At 39.6% G+C, this 12,299-nt stretch overlaps 1 protein-coding gene across 7 annotated transcripts in view; it reads right to left on the reverse strand.

Annotated features, from left to right (window-relative positions):
* TOM1L1 (target of myb1 like 1 membrane trafficking protein) overlaps window positions 1-12,299 on the reverse strand; it is a 50,363-nt gene that overhangs the window by 6,732 nt on the left and 31,332 nt on the right. For all 7 annotated transcript variants that reach the window (XM_054688987.1, XM_037491922.2, XM_037491923.2 and 4 more), the window contains 5 exons: window positions 10,808-10,941; window positions 7,267-7,327; window positions 6,331-6,448; window positions 4,961-5,057; window positions 534-585 (listed from right to left, as the gene is read on the reverse strand). In XM_054688987.1, coding sequence (XP_054544962.1) covers window positions 534-585; window positions 4,961-5,057; window positions 6,331-6,448; window positions 7,267-7,327; window positions 10,808-10,941 — 462 coding nt within the window. The remainder of the gene's footprint in view (window positions 1-533; window positions 586-4,960; window positions 5,058-6,330; window positions 6,449-7,266; window positions 7,328-10,807; window positions 10,942-12,299) is intronic.

Consider the following 12,299-nt stretch of genomic DNA (forward strand, 5'->3'; position numbering starts at 1 on the left):
CACTGAAAGGCCAATAGAAGTGGAGGGGCCAGCAAAGGAGACATTGAAGAAGCAGAAAGGAGGTACAAGAGGAACCAATGAGGAGTATCCAGAAGCCACGTGTGCAAAAGGAGGATGTGATGGGCTTTGATACTGCTGGTAAATCAGGGAAGAAGAGAACTGAGAATGGCAGCACCAGCTGTCGCAATATGGAGCTCACGGTGGCCGTGACCAGCGCCACGCCCGCAGAGTGTAGGGATGACATCATGTCTGAAGCCGGCCAGAGAGGGGAGGCAGGCAGTGGAGACAATACATGCAAACAATTCTAGAGGAAATTGGATCCTTAACAATCTTAGTAACAGAAGTGAGACTCAACTTGTCCATCATAAAAGAATAAAAAGAACACAAGGGAAAGTTCTAACAAGGGCTGCTCTGACACATCATACATATAACGAAACGTTGAGCAGAACATGAGAATTACAAACAGGAGCTCCTTTTTGGCCATGACAATCTGCTGACGTAGGTGCACTGCCAGGAAGGATTTCTCTACTTACATTCTCATAGGTATGACCCGAGTCGAAGTTTTGGGTGGTCCTTTGGGGCAACCTAGGATAGTATGATAACACAGTATGATTACAGTGAGAACACAGATGCAAAAAGTAAGATGACTTTGGTGGTCTAAAAACAAAACTGAAAAGATGTACCATCAGAATGCACAAAAGTCTTACTTTTACATAATAATTGTCATTTGTATTAGTGCCCACCAGATCATGATGCCAAAGTAAGAGTAGCGACAAAGCTGTCCCTTAGCCATGGGGTCCCCTGCGGCCCCAGAGCAGGCACAGAACGCTGGTAAGAACAGAGCCTTCAGTCTTACCATCAGAGTAGCTACTGTCCCCTCATTTCCTGAAGGAGGAGGAGTGATGCAGGGTGGAGGTAAGAGGGAAGCAGGGAGGAGTAAGGTGGGAGGAACACATCTCACCTTGTCTGTCCCGTTGCATGCAATTATACAATCTGGGCACAATACGTGGTGTAGATGTTTGAGGAATGAAAACTAAGTAATTACAGCCTGACCGGGAAGGAAGACCAGAATTTGAGTATGTTTGAACTGTTGGTGAACTTACATTTTTGGGGCCCTCTGGTACTCCCTGACCTGAATGCAAATGCAGACTGAAACCCAAATGCGGGCATCAATCAGTGAGGACAGAGAGAGCTTCAGGAGATGCCCGCTCACGCTCACTCAAGGAGCAGGAAAGGGAAGGCCTAATGCTGAGAGAGAGAATCCTACTGGAAATCCTTCTCCCTCTTTTATTTTTCCTCTTCTGTTGTCTCACACCCAAAGCCCAAGGCATACCAAGATAGCTGCAGTGACAGCTGACTTGAAAGTGACCTACAAGAATGTAAAACTCTGAGCAAGAGGACCCTCTGCCCAACAGATGGAGCTATGATCCCAAGACCAAGGCCAACCTGTTCTGTCTTGTCCCCATTCTGTCTTGTCCCCATTCTGTCCTGCCACTTGATCTCAGACACAAGCACAGTGAAGGGAATGCACAGCAGGACAGGTAGCTAAAGCTTTAGCTTTCTGATTGGAGACCCAAAAAGGAGAATCCCAAGATGTAGGGAAATCACAAAGAGAGAAGAATTCAGGAAAGCAACTTTATAAAGTTGTTTATAAGATTGTGGGCTGACCTCCTGGATCTGTGCATCTGTGGATCCGATCTCAGCCTGGATGTCAAAGACTGAGAACACACAGATCTGCTGCCCAGACCTTAGACAGACTGTGGAGGCCATACATGGGGGGACAGATCTGAATAGCACTACACAGACTTTGACAATTTAACTGACATCAGAACCAGAGCACATGAAGGCAGGTTCAAACTGCAGCATGAAGCTAATGAGGTTGTCAGCCTATTATAAAATCAAAAAATCGGCATTCAATCCAAAACTACCAGGGATATGAAGAACAGGAAAATTTTCAGATTGCAGAAGAAAAGACAATCAACAGAACTGATATTGAGGACACAGAAGATGAAATTATCTCAGAAAGATTTTAAAGCAGTTACCATACAAATGCTACAACAGGCAACTGCAAACACTCATTAAGAAATGGAAAAACAAAGTCTCAGCAAAGCATTGTAGATATATACTGCCAATGTTAATTTTAGAACTGAAAAATACAATAATTAATTTTTTAAAAAACTTACAGAATGAGTTCTATAGCAAAATAGCAAAAACTAGACACAGTGAACCTGGACAGAGGTCAACAGAAATTATCCAGTAGAAAATTCAGGAATGAAAGAAGTAATTAATAGAACCCTAGGGGTCTATGAGACAATGACAACAGATCTAACATTTGTTTCATCAAGAATCCCAAAAGGAAAGTAGAAATGTGTAGTGCTGAAAAAATATCTATAGAAACTAAGGCTGAAAGCTTCACAAAATTGGTGAGGGACATACACCCACAGATTCAAGAAGTTCAGTGTAGTGGGTTAAATGGACGGTCTCGAAAATGTTATGTCCATGTCCTAATTCCTGGACCCTAAGAATAATACCTTATTTGGAAAAGAAGGTCTTTGTAGAAGTTTAGGATCTTGAGATAACAATATCATCCTGAATTATTCAAATGGGTCCTTAATCCAAAGACATGGTCTTAAAAAAGAAAAGTGGAGGGAGATTTGAGACACACAGAGGAGACGTGAAGATAAAATGGAGTGACTGGCCACAAGCCAAGGAAGTGAGGAGTGCTGATGTCACCGGAACCTGGAAGAGGCAAGTTGGCTTCCCCTCATGGCCCTGGAGAAATTGGCCCTGCTAAATGTCAGATTTCAGCCTTCAGAACTATAAGAAAATATTCCTGTGGTCTTAAAACCACCCAGTTTGTGGTGATTTTTTGATGGCAGCCACAGAAAACTAATACAGTCAGCAGAAACAAAACAGATTAAACCAAAAGAACTCACATCCAGACATATCAGAATTGAAGTGCTAAATATAAGAAAAAAGGCCTCCCTGGTGGCGCTAAGGGTTCAGTCACAGCATTACCACGCTATCCGCAGCCACTGCAGCATGAGTTCGATCCCTGGCCAGGGAGCAGCCCACATGGCATAGCAGACCTCTCCTGTCTTGCCCGCTGCTCCCCTCAGCAGTGTATTTCAGTCAGTCTGCCTGTTCTGCTCCCCATTCTGTCTCTCGTGAATCCTATCACACACACACACACACACCCGGGCACCTCTGGCCTACACCCCAGCTCTTGTAAGCATAAATAAATTTTAAAAAATAATTATAACACTGCCTAGTGCTGATTTTTTCCAGTGTGTAGAGATGCCATGTATCTGATAACTATAATAAAAAGAGGGGATCGATATGATCACAAGGTTTCTAGGTTACACTTCAAGTGTAAAATACTGATTCTAAATAGACTAAAAAATAATGTTTATTGTACTACCAAAGCAACCAGCCCCAGGCTCCGATATCAGCTACACAGATACCAACAAAATCACAGTAGATAAAATGGAATACTAAAAACATTCAAATAATCCACATGAATGCAGGAAAAGGAAATGGGGGGAAAAAAACTCCAAACAGAAAACTATACAATGGCAGACCTCAATCCAAATTACATTAAACAAAAATGTCTAAATGTATCAATTAAAGGCAGAAAGGACAAGAATACATAAAAAATGTATGGCCCCACAATACGTTATGTATAAGACACTCACTTCAAATATTTTGATACACTTAAAATAAAAAGATAGAAACATATCATGTAAACATTAATCAAAAAAAAAAAAGCTAGTATGGCTATATTAATATCAAAGTAGACATAACGGCTAAGAAAATTACAATTCACCAAGAATACATAACATTTCTGAATGAGCTTAAATAATAAGGTTTCAAAATATATGAACACCGATTTTACACAACCTTTTCTAGAAATATTATATACTACGTGATTAAAAACTTTTGGAAAGAGAGTCTAAAAAACCACTGATACTACAGATTATTTTATTCCAGTGAATTCCATCAACTATTAATGATTGTTTCTCCAACTGATGGGTACTTAAGTTGTTTCCAAATATTAGGTGTTCCCTAAATGCTGTAAAAATATTCTTATAAATACCCCATTTTGTATAACTAATTATCAATTCCTAGACGATAGTCTGAAAGTTCAAAGATAAATGCATTCATAATTTTAATAGATATTAACACTTATCCCCCATAAAAACTGCATAAATTTGTGATGGCACCTGCTTTTCCATAGACAGCAAAGCATGCTATCAAACATCCAGTCTTATGCCAATCCGTAAGGGTAAAAAATTTTTTTTATTGTAGTTTACATTTCTGTGATTGTAAATAATAAGGCTGAGCATTACTGTACATGCTTACAAGTCATTTTATTTCTTTCTTGGTAAATTATCATTTCCCCTACTTAATAGCTACATATAGACCTGGATAAGTTTTATTCTCCAAGTCTCAGCCTTTTCTCCTGCAAATTGGGAATAATAATAATATTGGCCCAAGGACGTTAGCAAAGATTAAATTAAATAAACAACAACAGCTTAGCAAAGTGCCTGGACACAGAAAGTGTGCCATAATTGATGTGCCCATTACTCTTTCACAATTTTGAACCTCATTTCTCTTCTCTATTCTTTGTTACAATATTTCCCCTACCTCCTATACCACTAAAAATATAACAGAAACTGACAATTTATGGAAGGTTTATTATGTACCAAATGCTATATTAGGACATGTATACAGGACCTTATAGAATCTTTCTAAGAGGTTAGAAAATATTCTTAAAAAAAAAGGAAGGTTCATACTAGTAAAATATCTTATCCATGGTTATAGAGTTAGTAGCAAGGAGCACTGACATTCTCAGGACTGTCAGATTCCTAGTGTCTCTACTTTTTCTTGGACATCACGTTTTTTTAGATATGAAGAATTAGAATTACAGGGAGTTCTGGAGAACTTTTACCATACTTACAAAGGTGTTTCTGTATTTTCCAAGGATAGCAAATCTGCTTGGGGCTGAAGACTGGGTTTTACGTTGTTTGTTATATCAGGACTTGGAGAGCCGAAATCTAGAACGCAAAATGGACTTGTTTGACTTTAAAACATTCTGTCAACCAGTTGTTCAGTTGTTTCTTACAGTAAAAAAACTAAGACACAAAAAGCAACCAAATGAAAGACACAAAAAGCAACCAAATGAAAGATATTTCTGTCACCATAAAATCATAGGATTTCCTCAGATGACAAAGCATTATTTATAATTGGGAAGAGAAATCCCCTACCATGAAAAGAGGTTGTGAAGGTAACGTATGTTACTGTATTGAATATTCTAAAACTCCAAGCTGATCCAGAATGGAAAGGGTTTTGTGTTTAGTTTTGCTAAGCACAAAAGTAAACAGCAATGGTCACACCCCCAAGCTCTTAACTTCCCACTATCCTAAGTGAAACACCCCAAAGGGAGTAATTATTTTTGCCCCCACTAAAAACTCAAGAAAACTCTTCAGAGTTACAGGCTCCTCACATTCCACTGGCCTACAGACACAAATTGCCAACATCTTAGAAATGGGGCAAATTAGAAGGAAAATCACAAATTCAGGGACAGTGAATATTGTGACTCTGGAAAAACCTGCTCACATAAAAGAAATAAACTGATTTTAGTTCGGCAATACTTCTGGATTTCAGCATTTTTCTTCAACTTACTTTGTAATTTACCAGAACTTTTTGGGAATAAGGATAATAGGAGTGAACAACTAACACAGATATGGTCGATGACCCTAAGCTTACCATACACTGTATTTACATTCATAATACAACCCTTTAAATAAGTAACCATTATTCTTGGTTTATAAAATAGGAAAGTCTCAAAGGTTGGACGACCAACAGAGGATGGGATTAGGATTTCCAGCTGAATCTCTGACTCAAAAGCCTGTGTTTTTGACCCCTCGACTTTTCCCCACCAAGTGAACCGAGCCTCATTAATTCCTGGATTTCTCTATCTGCCTCAAATATCCTCTTACCTGATATAGTAGTATGGCAGAAAAGCCCAAAGACAAAAGTGTGCGGGTTCAGAGTAAAGTACAGGCCAGTTTGTGAAACCACCTCTACAAAGCAGGTCATATGAATTCCATGAGATTCTAAGCCAGTGGGGCGAGTTTCAAGGACTTCCTCCCCATGACATATCCCATTCTTGCACTGGGTTTGACCCAATCGTTTGCCAAGAAGTAATTATATCTCCTGATATTGAAACTGCCTTCAGTTCTTTCAGGCTGCATTTAATCATGAAACCAAGAGCTATTGCACAGCCTGCTCTTCCGCTGGTCTGAAAAGGCCCACGTGCTTATTTACTTAAGTCTGAAAGCTGAGCATTCACATCGCTGAGTTCCCCCAGAGCGGCCCTAGGCATGGGAGGGCTGGGACTTAGGTCCAGGAGGTCACAGGATGGGGCAGAAGGTTCACTGGTAGTCTGAAAACAAAGCAAATGAAAACACAATTTAGAAAGGATGTGCCGTGTACTCTATCGTGGCTGTCTCCCCAGAGACTTTCATTTGGAGAAAGGAAGATCCTATATGGATGCATTCTGAGGGAGAATTCTCCATTCAATGTGAGGCACTAATATTTAGTCCCATCTCACCATCCACATCGGTTCCTACTTAATTGGAGAATCTTCTATTATAATTTATTAATAATTTAATGACATCAAGTTATTAACACACATACTCTATACCAGCAAATCATTAAACTTCCCTCTTTTTGTTAGGGGGAAAGGATGTCCTGAGCAAACTCAATACAGGTTTTGTGGACTCCACCACCACTCCAGAACAAAGCCATCAAGACACTGGGAATGACAAATCCCATCATCACTAAAGGGAGGGTTGCTGAGACCTGAAGGTATAGGTTAAGCAGCCAGGTTTGGTATAAAACCAGACATGTAGGCCTTGGGTGGCTCTCTTGACCTCACAGCTCTTGGCTTTTCTCCAGCTCTCAGCATGACATTGCGATTCCAGGACACATTCATGAATTTATCTTCCTCCTTTACTCCCTGAGATATTCATTTCCCTTTCTTTTGTAAATAAACCTTTTATTAAGCTTTTGTGTGTGCCTGCAGTTGAGCATTAATAAGTTCCTCGTAAGCGCACAGGTGAGGACCCACAGTCAGGCAACCCATTTCATATTGGGGTTGCCCTGTAACATTTTCATGACTTCTTTTAGGCAAGACTTGATCTTGACTGCACAATTTGTAAATGTTCAGTTGTTCATTTTATAACATGTTTATCCACTTACGTTGTTGTCTTCCCTCTGGTTTTTATTTTGTTCCAAAAATCTCTGTTGGTTTCGAGTAAACCTGTTTGAATTAGTAAAATGCAAGTAGTTAAAAGAAAAAAACAAGTTGAAATGCTATAGTATTTAACAATTAATGTGTAAAGTTTAGGAACAAAGACAATCAGCCTCATTCTCACTCCACTCCCAGCAATTTAATAACATTTTTCCAGTTTATAGAGGTTATAATGCCTTTAGAGAGAACTGAGAAAATGAAAAAAAAAAATTAAAAATTAATAATTCCATACCTAGAAATTGTCTCTATTAACACTATTAACATTATGATGTATTTTCTTCCAGTATTTTTCAACTTAACCTATATTAAACTTAATTGAAATTATACTTTAACTAATCCTGTATGCTACTTCAATTGTCATTTTTCCTAGTTATTCAGAAATACATTTTTTAGTAACTGCATATTTCACCTTATAAAGGTATCACACATTAATATATTTTATTCTCAAATATAAGTTATTACCAACTTTGTCATTATAAATCATTTTCCACAAAAATTCCAAGTATTTTTACTGTTGATCATCTTTTTTTATAAGACCCTTGATACCTACTAAAATTATTGACCTGTTACAATTTTGATTTAATTTCACATTGCACATACACTGGGGTTGTAAAGAAAGAGCAGTTACAATTGAGAGTAGATTTGAGTAACAGTGAAGCCGGAGGTAGAAGTCCAAGGTTTAAGTGTCAGCATTATTATCTAGTAAGGATATGATTTTCTGATCCCTGGTTCTTTATCTGCTAAATGAGAACAGCAACATTTAAGTCACTTCCTCAGAAGCTACTCTCGGGGGTAAGATATAGATAATGAGGAAACGCTTGGCAAACTAAAACTCACTTCAAAAACGTACAGAATTACCATTATGACACATGAGGCCATGAAACTCACACTTTAAAATCTAAAAGCTTAGACTGAATTGGAACATGCTCTGAAGTTTAAGGGTTTTTGCCTTACCGTCTACTTATGACAATGATTTCTTATACACTAGTTATGTGCTGTGTATGAAGAACCTTCACAGATGAAGTCAGGAGTAACCAGTATCTACTTCCTTATTGGCAAAACTATTCCATAGACTTTAGGGGATACTGGACTAGGGTGAATATATTTCACATGTGAAATGTATGTGAATCTTTGGGGAATGGAGAGCAAACTCTGAGAGGCAGAATAACGCCACTACTCCTTAACCCCATATTCATATCCTAATCAATGGAAGTGAATAATAATCGGTTAGATGGCAAAGGGGAATCAGTTGTAAATGGAGTGAACGTTCCTAATAAGATCCCCCTGGACTATACAAATGAACTTAATGTAATCACAAATATCCTTAAGTGTGGAAGAGGGAAGAGACAGCAAGATTGGAAAGACATGAGCAGTCGATCAGAAGACATTGGTTTTGAAGATGGAGAACAAGGGTCATAAGCCAAGAGAAGTGAGCAACTTCTTTGCAAAAGGTAAGGAAAGGGACTCTGTAGAGTCTCCACAGAATGCAGTCCTACCCACACCTTAATTAATCTTGACACCAGTGAGATACATTTCGGACTCTTACGGAACTGTATGATAGTTTAGGTTGCTTGAAGCCACTAAGTTTATGGGAATTTGTTACAGCAGCCACAGAAACTCATACACCAGTGTATTATCTTTTCAAGAGGCAAGTGTTTCTCTCTGAATCTCAAGACTCCTGTGTTTCTGTCTCACGACTGACCACAGCTGCTTTTGGCACACACAGTTGAAAAATGAGTCAGAATGTGTTGCTCACAGAAGTAATCCAGTCTCCTGATATTTAGATGAAATAAACACACATTTCTCCTATGAGGAAGCTTTTGGTCAGTGGTCTTGTGGTTTGTGATAGAATTCTCCAAAATGAAAACCAAAAGGCAGCATTTCACTGAAAACCATGTGGTTTTCCTTAGAAATTTCTTCACTTACTAAGACTTCTACCACATGAAATGAAGGGTAAGGACGGCAAGGATGTGCAGGGCTGAGAGGACACTAGCCCCTGGGCTCACGTGCTAGGTCCCTGCAGGCATCTCCTCGCATGAGGGGCAGAAAGGGTGAGAAACTGCTGGTTTTACTTCACTGATGCTCTTTGTTCATTCATGATCAGTGGTGGGGAGAAAGCCAGTAAGTTAAAAGGCTCAGTGGGACATTCATGGGGAGAAGGAAGACAAGAAATTACTATTTAATGAGTGTCCATATGCTAGTATCTTGCTAGGTGCTTTTCTATGTATCAGCTCATTTAATTCTCAAAACAAAAGCCCTCCAAATAGGCAGGATCATCATCTTAAAAAGATGGAAGAAAACCCAAGGTTTAGTAACTTGTCTGAAATCTCCAAGCAAGATCTGATTCCAGGCCTGTTAACCTCATTCCCTCATGTCACACTGGTGTTAATCTTCATTGGTTGGTTGGAAATACAGCCAAAGTGCAGCTAAATATTCCCAGTTATTCTCCACTGAAATGGGTTACTCAAGTGTGTCTACAAATGTTACCTTAACTAGGAAGATGGACTGTGGCATTTAGCAAACAGGAGGCCACACAAGGGAAAACTGTCCCATCCAAAATGCCAGCAGCACCCCTAGACATCTAGAAAAAGTTGGGGGACTTCATAAGCTCTAGAATTTCTATGATAGGAAGGCTCATGGATGGGCTTGGAAAGATATTAGGACACTTGCCTGACACTGTGTTTTTATACAACACATTACATTAAGACGGAGGCCCTACTGTCAATCTAAGCAGCTACAGTTCCTGGGGGCAGATTCTGGGTGCAGGTTCTCCCCCAAGGTCTATGGTACATTCCCATAGCTTCACATACCATGTCTGCTCTGGTAAGTCTCCTCATTGAATTAATTCCTAATTCATCCTATGACCTCTGCCTAAGTGGCACTTCCTTATAGGGGCCTTCTTTTCCTGCTCCCAACCCAGATCATGGAGCTCCTGTCCTTTTATCTCACTGTGCTTAGTTCAATTTTCAAGTGTGTGTATACATATATGATTTTTTGAAAATCTCTGCTCATACACAAAATTTCCTCACTGGCTGCTGTGGTTACATACAATTTTCTCCCTATAAAATATCTTCCCCTCTTCTCCTTACCATTCCATATTCTCCTCCATCTCAAACTTACTTTCACTAAGATGCTGTGTTTATAATACCGTCTGTTAAAGAGTCTATGAAGTGCTCAAGGCCGACAGTAAGAGGAGAATGAGACCCAGGACCTGCTGAAAGGAGCACATGTGAGTGTTGTTTACACTGTCCAAGAAGGCCCAAGAACACTCTTGGACCTGCTGAGACAGGCGTTATCTTGGAAGCCTTATCACAAGCTCCCAGAAGGCCAGCATCAAGATGCCCGTTCTTGAGGGGAAGGAGGTCTTTGTCTTAAAAGTTGTTCTTGAGTATTCACCTTGTAGGTATGCTAGTAAGAATGCTGAGTAACTGGTGGTGAAACTGGAACTGGAAGAGGGCTGGGGAGGAAGCACACCACGCATTTTCTCACCTCTCACATCCAAGGATGGCATTATTCAAATCCTCATTCACTTGAATTAGCTCAACAGTCACATCTTCATTCTCCACCACTACAAGCAAATCCATGATCCTCTCCTGCATCTGCCGGCTTGTCTTATAAAGTTTCTGCCAAAGAAAGGAGAGATATTTCTTCTTCTGTTGTAAAAATAAATTCTACTTTTTACCCAGGCAGAGGAAGAACAAGCGGTACTTCAGGGATGGTGAGGTCAGGAGAAGCTTTATTACTCACGCATGAGGTCCCAGACCTGGGTAACCCCGTAAGGTCTGAGTGCCCATTTAAAGACCAGGGGTTCCTTTTATACACAACTGTCCCCATATCTGTTACATTGATAACATCGTTTTTTTTTTCAGCAAGCACAACAATTTGCAGCAAAGTCCCCAGGCAAGGCGGGCAAGGCAAGGGCGGAAAGATGCAGGCATTCGCGGATGCAGGCATTCAGGGAGGGCCTTGGAGAGACAGACCAGCTTGGCCAGCTGCCCGACCTCGTAGATAAGAGTGCTGAGGCCCAGGCCGCGAATCTTGAAAGGGAAGGAGCTGTAAGTAAGCAAACTTGTTGATTATGCCTGCGTTGGAGTGTTCATTGCACCTGGGCTGGAAGTTCTGCTGGAATCTTTATTATATTCATTTGCTCAATAATATATTTTCGCTTCACTTCCATACTAGAAATGTTTTATACAACCAATTTGTCAATCTGTATTTATCTGTAATCACCTCCACTCTGAGTCACCTGAGAGAAGAGTATCAAAATATTTAACTATGAACAGTTTATCTTTCTCATCGAAAGGCAAGGGGTTATAAGAGATGACATTTTTTCTACAAATCAAAATAGGCGTCATAAGGACAATATGGTATGCCACAGTGTAATGCTGGACTGGAAAGCTGAAGAGGTATATGGGAATCCAGATGTACTGCTTATTAGATATAGCTCACTGAAGGAAAAAAAAAACAAAACTTGTTTTCTAAATCTCAGTTTTCTCATTTGATAAAGAGATGTGACTAATGAGTGATTCTGTAACTATAAAGCATTATATAAAACATACACTACTGTCATTATTAGCAGTAGTGGAAGAAAGACGTAGTTTAAATACATTTATAGCAGCATAATTCTCCTATTATGTTTTGTTTAAATAAACATTCACACACTTCAGAGTTACAATATCACATTCCAAGGTAAACTGAACCAGCATTTAAAAACTATGCCCAGATACTATCTTTATTTGGTCTACCTAGTTTCTCTGCATTTAGCTGTGACTCTACTCCCCAAACCAGTTTGTTCTCCTAATCATGGGAGACCCCTCCAGGGGACTTACTGATTCTGAATCTCCAAGGCCTGGGAATCTACAGTTTCTAACAAACATCCCAAAATGTTCCTTATAGACACTTGAAAACTACTGCCATAGGACTTACTTCCTCCTAGGCAAACCTGCCATAAGTACAAGCATTGAAAACTGATGACTAACAT

This window comes from Talpa occidentalis, unplaced genomic scaffold, assembly GCF_014898055.3.
Source record: "Talpa occidentalis isolate TD23 unplaced genomic scaffold, MPIMG_talOcc4v2.1 talOcc4.7, whole genome shotgun sequence".
Classification (NCBI taxonomy): Eukaryota; Metazoa; Chordata; class Mammalia; order Eulipotyphla; family Talpidae; genus Talpa; species Talpa occidentalis.